Genomic DNA, 18451 nt, shown 5'->3' on the forward strand with positions numbered 1-18451 from the left:
AAAGCAGATGAGTAAAGTATGACACATAAAATAAATATGGATTGCAAAATCAAAAAGAACATATAGAGATTTTTAAAATTTTAAAATAGGGAAAGTACAGAAGATAATATTGAAATTTAAAAAATTTTTTACCTATGACCATATTGTCATTTTTTAGTGGAAAATTACAGATAAAATTCAAATGCTCTGTATTCCCTTTCAAGGCTTATTATTATATTCTGTTTCTCTCTAGAACTCACCACTGTTATGACATTGATAAGTAGGCTTTCAGACATTATCTCATTTCTCAGCCTGTTCATAGATTAGATGTGGCAAAGTCAAAACCAGCTAAGTATATTATGAGTTTATTTCTTGATTGTAAACCTGTATTGAGTGGTAGGTCTGTTAGGTGCTTATTACTGGTATAAGAAATATAAGAGCCTATAATCCCAGTGGCTCAGGAGACTAGGGCAGGAGAATCTCAAGTTCAAGGCCAGCCTCCGTAACTTAGCCAGGCCCTAAGCAACTCAACCCTGTCTCTAAATAAAATACAGAAAAGAGCTGAGGATGTATCTCAGTGGTTAAGCACTCTGGGTTCAATTCCCAGTACAAAAAGAAAGAAGATAATAATATTGACTAAGAATAAAGAAGTTCAAGTAAGTAAAACAAACCCTTGCTTTTGAAGGTCTAAATCCAGTGGGAAAGAGAAACATAAATATAATTACTTGATTTGCACAGATTTGCTCTTCTGTACTATGTGTTCCTTCATAACCTTATCAGAGTTGTGTTTTTACACTTGTTTTGTTATTTGAAAATATCTATCTTTCTCAGTAGATGTTAAATATCATAGTCTTTAGTACCTCTAGTAAAGATATAGTGAACTATATGTCTTATTTGCTCACTACCATTTTTTATATACCTCTCCAAGCTAAAAATGGATTTTATAATTGTAAAGGGTTATAAAAAATGTGGCATAAATTAATATTGCCCACAGAGTATAGATTATTTATTATCCAGCCCTTTATAAAAAGCTTGCTAACACTTCCATATGGAATCCTTGGAGCGTATTTGACATTCAATTTAAAAGAATATAGTTGAATGAATTATAACACAATTTAAAAAGTTGCAGTTGAGGTATAAATGGGCTTTGAGAATAGTGACTGACTCCCTGGAAAAGGTAGTAAGTGCTTTCTTAGGAAATGACTTCTGAGCAGAATTCTTTTTTTTTTTTTTTTAAATATTTATTTTTTAGTTGTAGTTGGACACAATACCTTTATTTTATTTATTTATTTTTATGTGGTGCTGAGGATTGAACCCAGGACCTCGCATGTGCTAGGCAAGCACTCTACCGCTGAGCTCCAACCCCAGCCCCTTAGCAGAATTCTTGAAGACTAAAAAATTCTCTGCTAGGTAAGATAGGGAGAAGCATCTTATAAATATGGAAGGGTATAGCATCTTATAAATATGTCCCCAAGGAACTCAGGAATCAGAGGCACTAGATATTTTTGGAAGGAGGGAGAGAAAGTATTTGTGCAAGGTAGAAGGAGCAAGAATGAAGCCCTCAGCATGTGAAAAGACTCAAGATGTTTGAAAAGCAATTGGAATGTAATTCACATGGGAGAAATGAGGTCAAAGAAAATTGGGAGCCATATTGTGATTGTTTCTTGCTGAGGAATTTTGTTCTTTTGAAGACCTTGAAGGACATTGAAATTTTGTACATTGGGAAGTCAGACATATTTAAATATGTATTTTATGACAGTGGGAGGGTATTCTAGAGTGGGGTGATCTTGGCTTAGTGCAATTAGGTTTTCTTAGATCTGTTGAATGAAGGTGTTGGTAGTTCGGACAGAAAAGAGGGACAAAGTCACAGAAGATTTAAAAGTATGATTGATAGTGAAGAGATGTATTTGACAATAGTCTTCCCTGCCTTCTTTTGCAGAAAGGAAATGGGCAGAGAATTAGCAAATTCTAAATTAAAATTTATTTTTATTACACTTATATTTTAGCAATCCTTTATATAATCACTTGGACTAGCATTGTGTTATATAGTTTTTAAATTGGGAAATATTATATTCAGTTTTTTAGGTCATAATCCATACAAAAATTATAAATTGATCTGTCAAATAGGGTTTGGAGTTGAAAATATGGCAACAGCAATGGATGAAGACCTGGAAGAAGAACTAGATGAAAAAGATGAGAAATCCATGATGTGCCCTCCAGGCATGCATAAGTGGAAGCTGGAGCAGTGCATGGTATGCACTGTGTGTGGAGACTGCACTGGTTATGGAGCCAGCTGTGTTAGCAGTGGGCGTCCAGACAGAGTTCCTGGAGGGTAAGATGAGGATTCCTACTGCAGAAAACATTTCTTTCAAATGACTATAGAGTGTATTTACTGTGTTGTTTCTTAAAGGCACATTAATATATAATTATGATTCTCATACTTGTTTTTTATTATGACAATTTATAATTTGGTGTTATCTTTAATTTTGTCTTTCATTTGATTCATTTAAACCGTTTTTTAATTAATACATTATAGTCATATAATATTGGGATTCATTTTGACATAATTATACAAGCATGGGATATAATTTGCTCTACTTTAATCCCCAGTACTCTTTAGATTTAGTGGGATTGCTGGATTATATTATCAGTTTATTTTTGATCTTTTGAGGGACCACCGTTTTGTTTTCCACAGCTTGTACCAATTTACATTCCTAATAGTACACAAGTACTCTAGTTTCTCCACATCCTTACCAACACTTGTTATTTTCTAATTTTTCTCTTTTTGATTAGTAGCCATCCTGAATGGGTATGCATTGGTTCCTTATTATAGTTTTAATTTGACCTTTTCTAATAATTACCGATATTAAACATCTTTCACTTGCTTCTTGGCCATTTATAGAGAAATATATTCAAGTCTTTTGCCTGTTTTTGAATTCAGTTGCTTATTTTGTGTTGAGTTTTAAAAGTTCTCCATATATTCTGCATATTAATTCCTTGTCAGAGATACAATTTACAAATAAATTGTATCTGTAGGTTGCCTTTTTTACTCTGTTGATATTGCTTTTTGTTTCACAAAAGTTTTAATTTTCATGAAGTTCAGTTTGTCTATTTTGTTGTTGCCTATATCTTTGGTATTATAGTTAAGAAATCATTATCAAATCCATGCTGTGAAGTGTTTGCCTGATAATTTCTTCTAAGAGTTTTTATATGTTTAGGCCTTCTTAGGTCTTTGATACTTTTTATGTTCATTTTTCATATGGTGTTAGGTAAAGATCCAGTTTCATTTTTATGTATGTGGATATCTAGTTTTCCCACACCATTTGTTGAAAAGACTGTCTTTTCTCCATTTAATAACTTTTCAACCTTGGTAAAAATTCATTTGAGGGTATATGTGAGGGTTTATTTTTGGGCTCTCTGTGCTTCCTTTGGTCAGTGAAGTTCTCTTATGCCAGCATCACACTTTTGATTGATTACTATTGCCTTGTAGTAAATTTTGAAATTAGGATGTATGAGTAATTTGTTGTTCTTTGTCAAGATTTTTTGACCATATAGGATCCCTAGGAATTCTGTATGAATTTTAGGATATATTTTTCTCTATTATCTTTTGATGATGATAGGAATTACATTGAATCTGCAGATGGATTTGGGTAGTATATCTATTTTAACAATATTAAAGTTTTTTAGTACTTGAACATGGGATGTGTTTCCATTTGTTTCTGTCTTTCATGTCTTTCAGATGTGTTTTGTAGTTTTTATTGTACAAATCTTTCACTTCTTTAAGTTCATTACAAAGTATTTTATTCTTTTTGATGTTATTATAATTGGAATTTTTGTTGTAATTTTCTTTACAAATTGTTCATTGTCAGTATTCAGAAGTGCAGGTGAGGCCTGGGGTTGTGCTCAGCGGGAAGAATGCTCGCCTAGCACATGCAGGGCTCTGGGTTCGATCCTTAGCACCACATAAAAATAAATAAATAGAGGTATTGTGTCCAACTACAACTAAAAAATAAATATTAAGAAAAAAGTATAAGTGAGTTTCGTGTGTTGACTGCTGATTTTGTTCTTTAGAGCTTTCTACGAGAAAGTATGAGAAATAGTATGAGATCATACTATTTTTGAACAGAGGTAATTTTACTTCTTCCAAATTTGGATGTCTTTTATTTTTTATTCTTACCTAATTGTCCTGGCTAGACTTTCCAATACTACATTGAATGGAAGTGGTGAAACTGAGCATCCATGTCTGTTCGAGATCTTAGAGGAAAAGCAATTTTTCACCATTGAATATGATGCTTATTGTTTGTTTTTCACATATGGCTTTTATTTTGTTGAGGTAGTTCCATCTATTCCTAGTATTTTGAATATTTTTTTAAATTATAAAATATCGAATTAGATTTATCTAATACTTTTTCTGTATTGAGATAATCATTTGGGTTTTTCCCCCTTTATTCTGTTAATGTGAAATATTACATTGATTTTCTTATGTTGTATTTTGGGAATGAATTGTCTTTGTCATGGAATGTTCCTTTTAATATGATGCTGAATTTGGTTTGTTAGTATATTGTTGAGTATTTTTGCATCAATATTTATGAAGTATATTGGTTTGTGTTTTTATTTTTAATTTCCTTGTTGTGTCTTTGAATTTGGTATCAGGGCACTCCTGGCCTGATAGAATGAGTAAGTGTTTTTTCCTCTTGAGTTTTTTGGAAAAGTTTGAAAAGGATTAGTTTTATAAACACTATTTTAAAAATAATGTCCTTGGACAATTCAATAGGGCACATTTTTTTATAACAATTTTTTAAAAAAATGTTTATTTTTTAGTTGTAGTTGGACACGATACCTTTATTTAATTTATTTATTTTTATGTGGTGCTGAGGATCCAACCTAGGGCTTTGCACATGCTAGGCAAGCACTCTACCGCTGAGCCATAGCCCCCGCCCTATCACAATTTTTATAGTGTGTGTTAGTGATCCTCCAAATTGTCAGTAATAACTTGCTTTTAAAAGCTAAAAGAGTTTTGCAGGGTACCTCGCTGTGACTTTCAGACTGCTGTCAGGTAGATCCTTGTTCTTGTACCTCTACAAATCTGATTAATTATGGTCTCAATAAAGCTGTCAAAAGTTTTTAAGGACTGATCCAACAAATAATATTAAAGATATGACTTGTATATCTACAAAACATGTGACTAAGAAGTTAGTTCTTCACTTGCCGTTTAGCCAACTTCTGGGAGTATTCTTGCCTTATTTTGTTATAAACACATGTCATATAGTTCACAAGACCTCCAAGAAGGTCTTAGAATTCACAGTATTAATATGAAACAAAGAAATAGAAAAAGAACAGATAATTGGACACAGTAAGCAGAGAGAATGGCAGATGACAGCATATAAAGAAGAGGGGGAACACTTACATATGAAGCTGACAAGCTGGGCTTACTCACTGATAGCTGCCATCACCTCCCTTAACTTACCTGGTAGATAGCAGTGTTATTTGCTTACTAGCCAATGACCCACCCAGGCCACTTAATACAAAAGCTGCTACTGTTTTACTAACTGAGAAAACTTGTGAAAGAATGTTTTTTTTGAATAGTGACTTTAACAACGGTAGACTCTTTTTTTCTTCTTTTGAAAATAAAAATGCCTGTTAGGAGTTTAACAAACTCTTATTTATAGTTTTTAATTTTAAAAATGTATTATTAATTTTGAGGGATATTGAGGATTGAACTCAGAGGTATCTTACTACCAAGCTACATCATCCCCAGCTCTTTTATTTTTATTTATTTATTTATTTTTAGACAGGACCTTGCTAAGTTGCTGAGACAGGCCTTATTGCAATCTTATTGAGTCTTTGGGATTATAGGCATGCACACTGCACCTGGCTAAACTCTTATTTTAAATTATTTACTTGTTCATTCCTTTTCTTTAAAATTAACTTCATCTCAGAAACATGGAAAATAAGTTAGAAAAGAATTTTAAGGAGCCACCATGCCTGTAATCCCAGTGGCTTCGGAGGCTGAGACAGGGGGATCTTGAGTTCAAAACCAGCCTCAGCAAGAGTGAGATACTAAGCGACTCAGTGAGACCCTGAGATTCTAAATAAAATGCAAAATAGAACTGGGTTGAATGCCCCTGAGTTCAATCCCTGGTATCAAAAAAACAAACAAAAGAAAGAAAAGAATTTTAAGGAAAGATTAAAGGATTTCAGTTAACCCTGTTTTATTGTTCTTTGTCTATTTTTAAATAGGATCTGTGGTTGTGGCTCTGGAGAATCTGGCTGTGCTGTGTGTGGATGTTGCAAGGCTTGTGCAAGAGAGTTGGATGGTCAAGAGGCAAGACAAAGAGGGATTCTTGATGCAGTAAAAGAAATGATACCTTTAGATCTTCTTTTAGGTAACTTGATTTATTATACTGAACATCTTTTTCTCTACCCGATAATTTAGATATTTTAAATAAATTCTATTAGATACATGCTTAAAAATTAGAGTAATAGTTAATAAATGCAACATTGCTCTTTTGGTAACTGACATTATGAAGTTAAGTGATGAGATGCTTTTTCCCTTTTTTGCTAAGAATTCTTAGAGTAAAACTAACTTGTTTTAGATCATATTTTTGTTAGCTTTTACTTTCTTGAGTTTTGTGTAGTCTGTTTTAGCTATTATATAACATGTATTGTTGTTGGCGTTGTTATTATTATTATTATTGTTATTATTATTATTATTGTTTTGATCAATCATCTAGCTGTCCCAGTACCTGGGGTTAACATTGAAGAACACCTACAGTTACGACAAGAAGAAAAACGGCAGCGTGTAATCAGAAGACATAGATTAGAAGAAGGAAGAGGTAAGATGTTGCCACAGAGAAAAAAAAAAGTAGGAAAACTTTATTGTACTATACTAAGACCACTGAAAAATTTAGAAAATTGTATGATTTGGTAAGAAATCACTAAAATTAGTAACATTCTGATAACTCATGAAAATATTCAGGGTATTTATAATTGTGTTAATAACATAGATTAATTTAGTAGGGCGTTTTATGGAATAAGTCAACAATTAAGAAATTTTACCATCTGCCGTGTATCAGTAACTACTACTGATGGTAATTTTTTAAAAAGAACAAATTCTGAGAATATGTCTTTGACCCAGACTTTGGACTTACATATTTGACCATGATAAAAAATTCATATTGATCTAGTCTTTTCCTTTCTGTTTTTTTAGTCATTCATGATCTTTGCCATTTGGGCATAATTGTACCATGCTTCATATTAGTCCAGTTCAAAATTGTGCTTTTGTGTCTTTTTAGAAAAAACATACTTTATATACATGCAAAAAAGAATAAGTTGAAAAATCTTCAGGTTTTATGTATGAAGATATGTTTATTCTTTTTTTCTTCATTGTTTATAACCATTTCTTGACCCCAAAATACATTTAATACTGTTTATACATATTTGGTATTTAAATATACATCCTCCAAAAGGAAGAGGTAAATATATTTTTAAAGGTATTGTTGTATATAGATTTTTTTTTTGTAGGATTAAGACATATTGTTTCAGAGAACTGTTATTTTATTCCTCTGTTGGGCAAAAATTAGAAATATTTATTGATAGTGCATATTAAATTCTTATTAGAAGTGGAATGGTATTTGATACATGAAATAAAGCTGTTGCCATTTAGCCATCATTAAACATTTTTTAGCTGTTTTTTAATGAAAAATGGAATAAGTAATAAAATATATAGTATACCTTATGAATTCTATTTTTAATAAATTTAAATTGTGCAACATGCTTGGAACATGCAGATTGTTCTTTATAGCGTTTGATAAATCACATTGCTTAATCATTACACTGAATATTTGCTATTAAGTTTGGCTTTGTTTACATAGTCATTTCCTTTAAAATATTTTTATGAGATTAATATATATGCTGTTATTACTTATAATATGTAAGTATGTGGGAAAATTGCACCTTAAATATTACTTAGAAAATAGCACATAATTTACGTTTTGAGTCTTTACCACATACGATAATTATGAGATCATTCCTTTCATGATACTGTTTGCATAAGGCTATCAATAAATCTCTTTACTACCAGTTTTTCCTTTTCTTTGGGAATATTAGGTTGAATCATATCAATTGACCTACAAAACCCAGCAATTTCTTACATTTCAACAAAAATATAGTAAATCCTTATGATGGTATTAAATTATTTGGTAGATGCTATACATCTTGTTACTCTTTTTTCCTCCCTTTTAAAAAGGTAGTCTTCTCTAGTTATAGTAAATTTCAACATTAGAAGTAAAGAAATATTGAATTATACATTGGTATATCAACAAAATTTAGTGATTGCAGATATTTATTTTAAAAGGTATCATAGACCTTTAAAACGTTAATTATGAACTCTGTGCACTTTCAAAAACTGTTCCACTCATTAAATATTTAAACAGATTAATTTTTTGTATATGAATCTACAAATACAGGCGTAGGTTATGGGCATTTTGTGTATATTTGGTAACAAATTGATTTTTTCTCTGCAGTCCTATTATATGAAAACACTTAAATATAAGCACTTCATTCAGATTATTGGTGCACAAAAATTTTTTCATATCTTTATATTTTGGTTGATCTCTTTCTTACACATACCACCCTCTTATGCTCATTAAAACAGAATATATTGTAAATGTCTTGTCTTTTTTTTTTGAGAGAGAGAGAGAGAGAATTTTAATATTTATTTTTTAGTTTTCGGCGGACACAACATTTTTGTTTGTATGTGGTGCTGAGGATCGAACCTGGGCCGCGTGCATGCCAGGCGAGCGCGCTACCGCTTGAGCCACATCCCAAGCCCGTAAATGTCTTTTCTTGATGAGTTGAAATCTTCATTATGTACCTCAATTATGGCAGTTCTGCCTTAGCTGCATGGATTTGGGACCTTAAATTCATTTATTTGGAACCATGCCCTCCTGTTGCATAGTCACCAGAGTCATCACAGAATCATTCAAAGGCATTCCAATGTGTGTGTTTCACTTAACACAGCACTGTGCAGGGTGACACTTGCTTATATATTTTGTTTATTTTATAAAAATACTTTCATGTAAGAATTCCAACTGTATATCTATTTTTAAAACATCAGACTTCAAGAACTGGTACTCAATGATTTTGGACATGCTATGTTATATGTGAAGTAAATAAAAAAGTGTTCAGATACAGCAGTTTAAAAAATCTTCATATTCCTTTTAGCATTCCATTAATTTTATAAGAAAACAATTCTTGTAAGAAAACTTCAAATGTTCACAGATTACATATACATCCACACACACACACACACACACATACACACACACACGTGAGTTTATAAGTGATTTTTATTTTATTCTAAGATTTGAGGGCTGGGGATATAGCTCAATTTGTGGAGTGCTTTCATGCACAAGACCCTGGGTTCAATCTCTAGGACCAAACACACAAAACGATACCTAAAATTTCTTTTTCTGAATATTCTCCCACAAGCATATTACTTTATAAACAGATTAAAAGTTATGTTTTAAAATGTAAGCCTTTCCTTCTTGTAAAATACAGATCAGTTTTAAGGCATTCACACTTTTTTTTAAAAATGTCTTTATTTTAATTGGATGCAGGAATCCCTTCCAAGTACTATTTTCACTAATTTAGGGCAGTAGTTCTCAAAATGGTTTATCAGGGATCAGGATCACTTGGGCACTTGTTAGAAATATGAGTTCTCAGGCTCCACCCTAGACCTACTGAATCTAAAACTTGGAAAATAGGGCCCAGAAAATTGTGCTTTAACCAGGTGACTCTCATGGTTCCAAAAGTATGAAAACTAGGACTCAAGGTCAGTGTTGTTCTCAGTTTGTCCCTTTGACCTTCTGTATCAAAATCCTTGGGCCTAATAGATCAAATTCTAAGTCTGTGGTCCTGGAAACAGATTTCAGATATATACACACAGTGTTCTAGGCTCTTCTCTGGCATGTGCTGTAGAAGCTTGCTAGTCTTAGTTTGTCATTATGAAAAACAGTAATGTCAAATTTTTAAGGTTCCAGCTGCCACACATAATTATTTTTTGTATTCCTGGGTTCTGAGATTAACAGTTTAGTAAAATATTAGTAATTGTGTTTATTAGTAAATTGGCTCTTACCTATGTTAACATTTCAGTTACCATTGTAATGTAATCATAATTTGATTACATTTTACTTGTTTGTTTCATTGTGTTTATCAAGTCTGTGTGCTGTTTTAAAGTTGATCAGCATTTTAGGTCGCCTAGCTCTTCAATGAAAGCCTTGCTTAGTCTACCTCAGGTCTATTGATATAATTTAGCTACTGTTTATGACACAGGTCTATTATAATAGGATGTGTATTGAAACCCAAACAACAATGTTATTACTACTCTTTGATACATTTAGAACTTTGTCTTTAATTTAAATTTTCGGCACTATTAATCTTCCAGATGACATTTTTTTCTGAAATCTTTTAGGGGGCTGGAGTTGTAGCTCAGTGGTAGAGCGCTTGCCTAGCACATGAGGCGCTGGGTTCAAACCTCAGCACCACATACATATATAAGTAAATAAAGTAAAGGTATTGTGTCCATCTGCAACAACAAAAAAAGTCTTTTTTAGGTATCACTAGTATTCATTTACACATTTTAGTTCTTTGGTGTTTGTGATAATTTTCAGTTATTTAGATTACATGGAGTTGATTGGTATATCAGTTCTCTGGTAACTCTGTAATTATAGTGCTTCTTGCTAGGAATTCTTAAGTAGAATTCTCTTAAGCTATCAGAACTAATGGAAGATTGTATAAATGGTCTTATCTGTATATTCCTTTTCAGCATTCTGTTGAAAGGAAAACTAATTTTTTTCCATTAGTGTCAAATTGAAGTTTATAAATATGATATGTAGGTGGGGTGAGCCTATGTTCTGGCTTGTTGGGGACAGTCCCATTTATGCCTATTGTCCAGGCAGATTTCTTAATAGTGCCCTCTTACTCTCAGTGGAGTCTCAATTGGATAAGTAACATGGCTAGCCTAGCTATAGAACTTGGTGGCTAAGAACATCGGTTCAAATCAAGGCTAAGGCTTACCAGACTCAGTTTCCTCAGCTTTAAAATGGGGATGACAACTGCATAACTGGTAATGTTAATGAGAATTAGTGATATGGATGACAATGCCTGGCTGTACTAAGCCCTAAGTAAATGTTTGATGATGATGATGGTGTGGGCTAGTTAATAGACTTCTTTTCTCTTTGAGCTTGACTCTTTTCCAGCTTTGTCCTTGACATATTGCTTTAACAACATTGTTAGAATCACAAAACTGATTGTTACTAAGAAAAGTACATAACAACTTCTCTAGAACAAAACAGATTCCATTTGATACAAAATTAGTTTTATATTATAAATTAATGAATTTATTATTGTCTAATTCCAGAGTCATTGTCATGTTGATGTTGCTAAATCATTTTTAAGCCTCCGATAACCATTGAGTTTTCTTGATTTGACACATCAAATACACTATGAACTGCTATTCTCACGTGGCACAAAAATCTTGGAATTATTATGTGAAACATTTAGAAAATATGAGTAAAAGTCACTGTAATTATTCATGGAAAGATACAATTGGTGTAATTTCTTATAATTTTTATGTGTGCCTTTTTGTTATTTTATATAATTTCACACTGTGATTTATATTGTTCTCTTTCCCCTATAATATTAAATCATAAATTTTTATGTGCTTTATTACAGGTATGGTAAGTAAAGTAATAGCAGGAATTTAGATTAAGACTTTTCACAAACTTATCTTTTAATTAAATCACTACTTTTATTTGATTTTCATCTTCTAAGCAAGTTTTATATATTTATGGTTATATCACTGACTTAATTTTGTTTTATGTATTTGCTTATTGCTATGACATACACATTTTTATATTTTGTTAGGGTTTTTGTTTGTTGTTTGGGGGAAAATGACCCTTCCATTTTCTCTACCAGGCTAATAAGGTTAATAGTATAATAGATATACTTTCATATCGTATTCTATTCTGATGTAATCATATGTAGATATATACGTGTATGTTAAAGTTTAGGCATGTTTATTTACAAAAGTGGCATAGTATGATATACACATTTTCAGCATGCTTTTCCCATTTTACAGTATATGAATCGAAGCCAGGTCAATAAATAGGATCTACCACATTCTACTTAGTAGCTATATAACATTTCATAGTATGATTATACCACAGTTTATGCAACCTTTTTTTATTGATAGGCATTCAGGTTATTTTTAATTTAATAGACATTTCACGTTTGTTTTAAAATATTATAAGAATTTATATTCTCAAGACCAAAGAATAATAGTGGTGTTTTATTTTGGAGTACCTGTATTATTCTTTTTAATTTTTACAAAATGGTGGTGAACAGTGTTTTCTCATTAACTTAAATAGCACAAAAGAATTTTCTTTGTAAAAATGCTGTATAAAGTAATGGCTGACTACTGTTCCATTGAGTGGCTATACCATAGTTTTTCATTAGTTTTTCTCTTATTTGGGTTTAAAATTTTTTTTATACAATTAACAGTAAATACCTTTGGAGCAGAAATACTTTAAATATTTTAGTTTTTCTTAGGATAGATTTGTATAGGTACACTTATTGATTCAAAGGATATTAATTTTTAAGGTCTTGAAACACATCACCAATAGCTTTCTGAAAGCCCTTATTGCACACTTTCTTCTCACTTACCTTTGGGGTGGTCTCCGAATAGCCCTTTTTGTCTACACATGAATGGTATATATCTAAATCTGATCATTTCATGTCCATTTTGTTCACTCTGGTCCCAGTGAAAGAAATAAACCAGCAAGTTCTATTAACTCAGGCTTCTTAAATCTTCAGTAGTTTTGGAATATATTTACTTTTCAAAATTCCACTTCTCTTTCCTTAGCACAGGCCATCCTCTTTTTTTGCCTGCATTTTATACAAAATACCATTTCAAACTGGTCTTACTGTCTAATCTTATCTCTTTCTGAGCTTTTAGCTACCCTTTATCCAGATTGGTCTTTGTGCAATGCAAGTCTAATTGACAGCACTTTTCTGTTTAAAACCAAAAGGCTATTCATAGTCCTTAGAATGAATTCAACATTCTTCTTTCTATAACCTCATCTTTCTAGCTTCTTATTCCTGTTTCCTACAGCCCTTTCCATTTTTTCATCATGGAACCTTTGTAGTACTGTTATCTTTTTTGATTAGGTCTCAGTTTCTGTGGTGTTCTCTTCCTAGTACCTTTAATCTCCCTACTTTGCCACCCTCAGTTGTGGTAGGTGCCCTCCCAGTGTACTTCCTTTTGTGAAGTCTGGCTCATAATTTCTTGTTTAATTGTGTGCACATCTTCCCTCCCCCAGTTGGACTGTATGCTTCTTGAAGCAGGTGTTATATTTTGTTCACCAAGTGTTTTTAAGACAAAGCATGCTGCCTGAATCTGAGTATGTGTTTGTTGACTTGAAAGCAGTTTAGGGACTGACTTCTTATCAGTTCTAGGTCAATTTTCATGGTATCAAAAGATTTTAGTTATCTGTTTTTTGTACCTCTCCATGCTTATTTTCTATCACTTTCTATTCCATAATCTATTCTCCATTCATTTCAGCTGTTTTAAAAGACTATACAATATTGTTTAATATTTTTATGCTTTTATAAGTCCTATTTCTTTTAACTGGAATGCCCTCTCCTATTAAACTTTTCACATTCTTTGAAACCTCTCTGATTCATCCAAGTTGATTTGATCACTTCTTCCTTTAATGTACAGTCACAAATTTCTTTAGTAGCATTTATTCACAATATGTTGTGGTTCTTTGTTTTTATTTCTGTTTTTCTTAGTAGATTGAGTTCCAGTGAGATCTGTCTCTTTGTTGTTATAGCCATGACATCAAATGTGTACTGTGTAAAGATTAATAAAAAATGTTGGTCAAAAAATGAATTATTGAATTATGTTTATAAGAAAATTTATTTTAGTCCATTGGATACAAAGTATTCTAAAGACTGATCGTGTTAATTTCTAGGCATGATTGCCTATGGGCCTTCTAGATATATACATCAAAAGATTCTAAAAACATTGAATTTAGTGAGAAGCTAATGAATACAATAGGTCTAATATATTTTTATGGGGAGAAATAATATTCCAGTCAGACCATAGAAATCAGAAAAGGGAAATACAACTTATTGTTTTTATTTTAATATTTACATCTCTAATATTTAATATTTTCTATAGTTGGAAAGTACTTTTCAGAGTAATCAATATTTTCTGTAGTAAATTGAAATATAATTCATGTTGAGCAAATAAGACATTTGGTTTATATTTTAAATATATCAACTTTGTTTTGTTTTAGATATGGAACTCAATTTATATAATCTTAGCTTAAAAATAAATGGTGTTGTGTTACCGGAAAATATTTAATTCTTCTGCTAACATTAAATTGTCATGTTTCCATCTGTACAATAACAGTTAATCATAGAACATATTATTCTTATTTTTTCATAGGGTCAGTACTCCTTTTTTGGGGGGAGAGGCGGGTAGTAGGGATTGAACTTAGGGGCACTCAACTACTGAGCCACATCCCCAGTCCTATTTTATATTTTATTTAGAGACAGGATCTCACTGAGTTGCTTAGCACCTCGCTTTTGCTGAGGCTGATTTTAAACTCATGATCTCCATGCTGCTGCCTCCTGAGCTGCTGGGATTATAGGCGTGAGCCACTGTGCCTGGCTACTACTTTGTTTTTGTCAGTATCTAGAAATATAATTGAAATATTTTTCCTTTATCCATCTTTTCTATACCTGTCTAATGAAGGATAATTTGTATTTAGACTGTATTTCAAATTTATTACAGGATGGCAGTTTCAGTTTGTTTCATCAATAGAAAATTTAATGGAAGTATAAAGGTCAATGGTCATGAAAAAAGCTTGTTTGATTAAACATGTCCAGTGTTTATGTACTGTCATAATTTCTTTTTCAAATACTGTTTAACTATCAAACTTAGAATGTTTTGAAATTTGAAGGCATTTTTGAAGTTGCTAAAACTCTATAGTACTGTTCTATAAGAAAACAACTTAAAGTGCAGCTCAAATTTTTCTTTTCAAGCAAAATGTTAATAGGGAAAAATTCATTTTAAATTTTATTGAAATTAATCTATCGATTTTTTTCCCTTAAAAATCATGAAAGTAGCAACAACTATAATTTGTGTGGGTTTGTTTTATATATATGTGTATATATATACATATGTATATATGTATATATGTATGTACATAGTAATCACTTCAAAAAGAAACGATTTAATGAAACATGGTTAATAGTCCTAAAATGTTTATTGAATTAGAAATTCCTTTTCACCATCAATGTAAAGCTCAGGTTATCCTTTGTTACATGTGTGCGCGCGCACACACACACACACAAGATTATAGAAATTTTTTGGTTTTCTTTTTGATCATCTGGTTTCCTTAACCTCTATCACAACACATAGAAAAGTCAGTAACATTTTTATCTTGGTTTTGTACCAAGACTATTGCAGACATTAAATCTCAAAGACCTAGTAAAAACTAAAGAATTAAATTAAAAGTTGGTTTCTGGTATTTCAGTAGGAAAGATATTTGTTTTAAATAAATAAATGGTTTATTAGGTTTTAATATATGATGTTGAAAAATATTTGTAAGATTATGTATTTTAATAGAACTTACTGATTATCTGAGACCTAGTAACTATACCAATTATTTCATAAGATAATAGATGGGATTTTTACTCTATAAACTATATTTAAGATATTAATGTGTGTGAAATGGTGACTATGGTTGGGGGTAGGGGGTTGGAGTAGGGAAACTGGGAGAAAAGTATAATGTCCAAAGATGGTTAAGAATAAATTTTCATGATTTTAGTTTGACTTATTTTTGTTCGTTATAGTGTTTTCATTTTGTGAGCTTTTCTATGCACATACAAAATGTTTCTCCTCAGGCCCCCTTGTATTTGCTGGTCCTATTTTTATGAACCACCGAGAACAGGCTCTAGCCAGACTCAGATCCCATCCAGCACAGCTAAAGCATAAACGGGACAAGCACAAAGGTATTTGGTCTTCATTATCAACTAGGCGGGACACTCTCCCAATTTCTTCCACTCATTTGAATATTGTCTCTGGGAAAATGCACAAACCTGATTTCTTTTACTTTCTTCTATCGTGTTTTGTAGCCTGAGGAGAAAGAACATGCTGAAAGTGGTACATGAAAGTGACTGTTATGCTTCTCAGTTTTCTGTTGTTGTTGTTAACTTTAATAAAGACGTCTTACAGTGTATCTTCATTTCTTTTCAAATTTCATTTTTAAAAAGGTGGAAAAATTTTGTTTCTTTCTAATTTTGGTCTTTATTATCTGTTTTCAGATGACCATGATGTAGCATTTTATAGTACTTTTTTTTTTTTGAGTGCTGTTTATATGACTTAGAACTAACAAAATTATTAAATGTAATGAAGTGGTAAGTTAAGACTGCCATTATATTTTTCTACTGTTTTAATATTAAAGTTTATAATACACATGAATATACAAATAAGGATATTTGAGGTTTAAGTAGAGATAGATGTAAGTAGTGAGTGAGCTTTAATTAGATTAACCAAGTCTGAAAGGGAGTAGGAATTTATTTCTGAATTATTTTTTGAGGTCTCAGAGTTCTGGGTTAATTAAAAATATTCTGAAGGTATGCTTGTTTTTGTTTTAAACAATAAACAATGGGTCACTTAATATCAGGAATGAATTTAATGCAGAGAATTTTAAAATTTATGTATAAATTATGCCTAGAATCCTGGCATGTAAATCAGGGGGGCTCTTCACTGGTTAGTCCAACTTATTACAGTTGCTATCTTAAACTCCTAAGTCCTGAAAAATAAAATAGGAAGTTTTAAAACCACATTTTCTAACAGTTTGATTAATGTTTGTGTCTTATTATTTCTCTTGCTGCAAATCTCAGAGTTGAATAAAAATACATATATTTTAGTATTATCATCTTTATTTTCATTTACCTTTCTCAGTCTGTTTGCCACTCAGCAAAAGTAGAAAACAAAACAGACAAAACTTCTGTTTTTAGGAAAGTACAAATAGAGAGCTCAAAACTTAAGATATATATAGTCTGCAGAAATAAACATTGAGTGTTTATGTAATTAACCATAGTAAGATTTGTGATCACTCTTTTTACTGAGTGCTCAACAATGCCATTAATACTTAAATCTAAAGAATAATATTTGGAGTGTGAATTATTTTAATTATTGCCAGAACTTTGATCTCTCATGCCACTGTTAGAACAGGATTGTTTCATTTATGTTGTCCCCTCAATTGTATGAAAGTGGAATTTTTCCAAGACTTTATCTGAAGCTAATACTCATATTCCGTGAAATAGTTTAAAACGTTAATATCTTAGAGATAAGAATCTTTAATTTTTCTAGATATTTTAATTAAATGCCAAATGAAGACCAATGTTACAAATTTAAAGAAGACTTTTTCCAAGGTCATATAATTATTAGCTATAGAAACTATTAAATGATAGCTAGCCTTATATTAATTTTGTCTGCCACAGGGCTAATTTTTTGTATAGTTTTAAAAACATCTTTGGCAGGACCTCTTTGCAATTCTACAGTATAGGACTAGGTTTTTTGTTGTTGTCTTATTTTTCTGGTTTTACAGAATGAGTCTGTTTTATCTCTTTGCTCCTTAAAATGAATACAGAATACAAATAACATCATCATGATACCTTATTTACATAGAGTATTAATTTACCACTTACTAGTTCCCATCCACACACTAACCCTTTACCTCCATTGTCCTGTCATTTATTCATCAACTGCTTTCCTTACATATTTTCATTGTCTTTTACTATTTTTCCCTGTCTCTCTCTTTATTTTAACCACCTTTTCCAGTTTATGCACTGAGAAGTTTACTATACTAATTGTTATACTCTGTCTTACTAATGTTGTTGGTACAAATTGTAGGGTGATAAGGATTAAAATTTTCTAGACTATAACTTTTTTGTGGGGTAAGAGCTTTGGATTTATTGTTAACAGGAGTGATCTCTAACTTGGAAATTGGAGAACTTCTGGCCAATTGGAGATCTCAGAATGTCATGGAATGGCAAATTTTGACTAGAGGCAAAATAAACTATAAAAAGCTGAATCAATTAGTAGAATGTATTTAACATAATAAATTATTCTAAAATGTGAAAATAAATGATATTTCAAACAGAGACCTGGATTAACATTTGTCTCAGTGATTTAGTGCTTTACATAGAAAGATTTCAATATAGTATATCTAATTATGAACATCTGTTTCCATATTTAATCTTGAAATCTGATGTTTCAAGTGACTGATGTTTAATTCTGAAGGCATGCTGCTAAACACCTGGGTTATGTTACACCTGTTTTCTGTTTGGAAGCAGTACAGTGTAATTGAAATATTCTAGCATTTGGAAT

General features: G+C 31.5%; 1 protein-coding gene across 10 annotated transcripts in view; it reads left to right on the forward strand.

Annotated features, from left to right (window-relative positions):
* The window catches only part of Mycbp2 (MYC binding protein 2), a 272185-nt gene that overhangs the window by 79104 nt on the left and 174630 nt on the right, over window positions 1-18451 (forward strand). For 9 of the 10 annotated variants that reach the window (XM_071611434.1, XM_071611435.1, XM_071611436.1 and 6 more), the window contains 4 exons: window positions 2107-2311; window positions 6220-6365; window positions 6714-6815; window positions 15958-16065. In XM_071611434.1, the coding sequence (XP_071467535.1) occupies window positions 2107-2311; window positions 6220-6365; window positions 6714-6815; window positions 15958-16065 (561 nt within the window). The remainder of the gene's footprint in view (window positions 1-2106; window positions 2312-6219; window positions 6366-6713; window positions 6816-15957; window positions 16066-18451) is intronic. The other variant, XM_071611438.1, reaches the window with a different exon arrangement.

This window comes from Marmota flaviventris, chromosome 4, assembly GCF_047511675.1.
Source record: "Marmota flaviventris isolate mMarFla1 chromosome 4, mMarFla1.hap1, whole genome shotgun sequence".
NCBI classification, from domain to species: domain Eukaryota; kingdom Metazoa; phylum Chordata; class Mammalia; order Rodentia; family Sciuridae; genus Marmota; species Marmota flaviventris.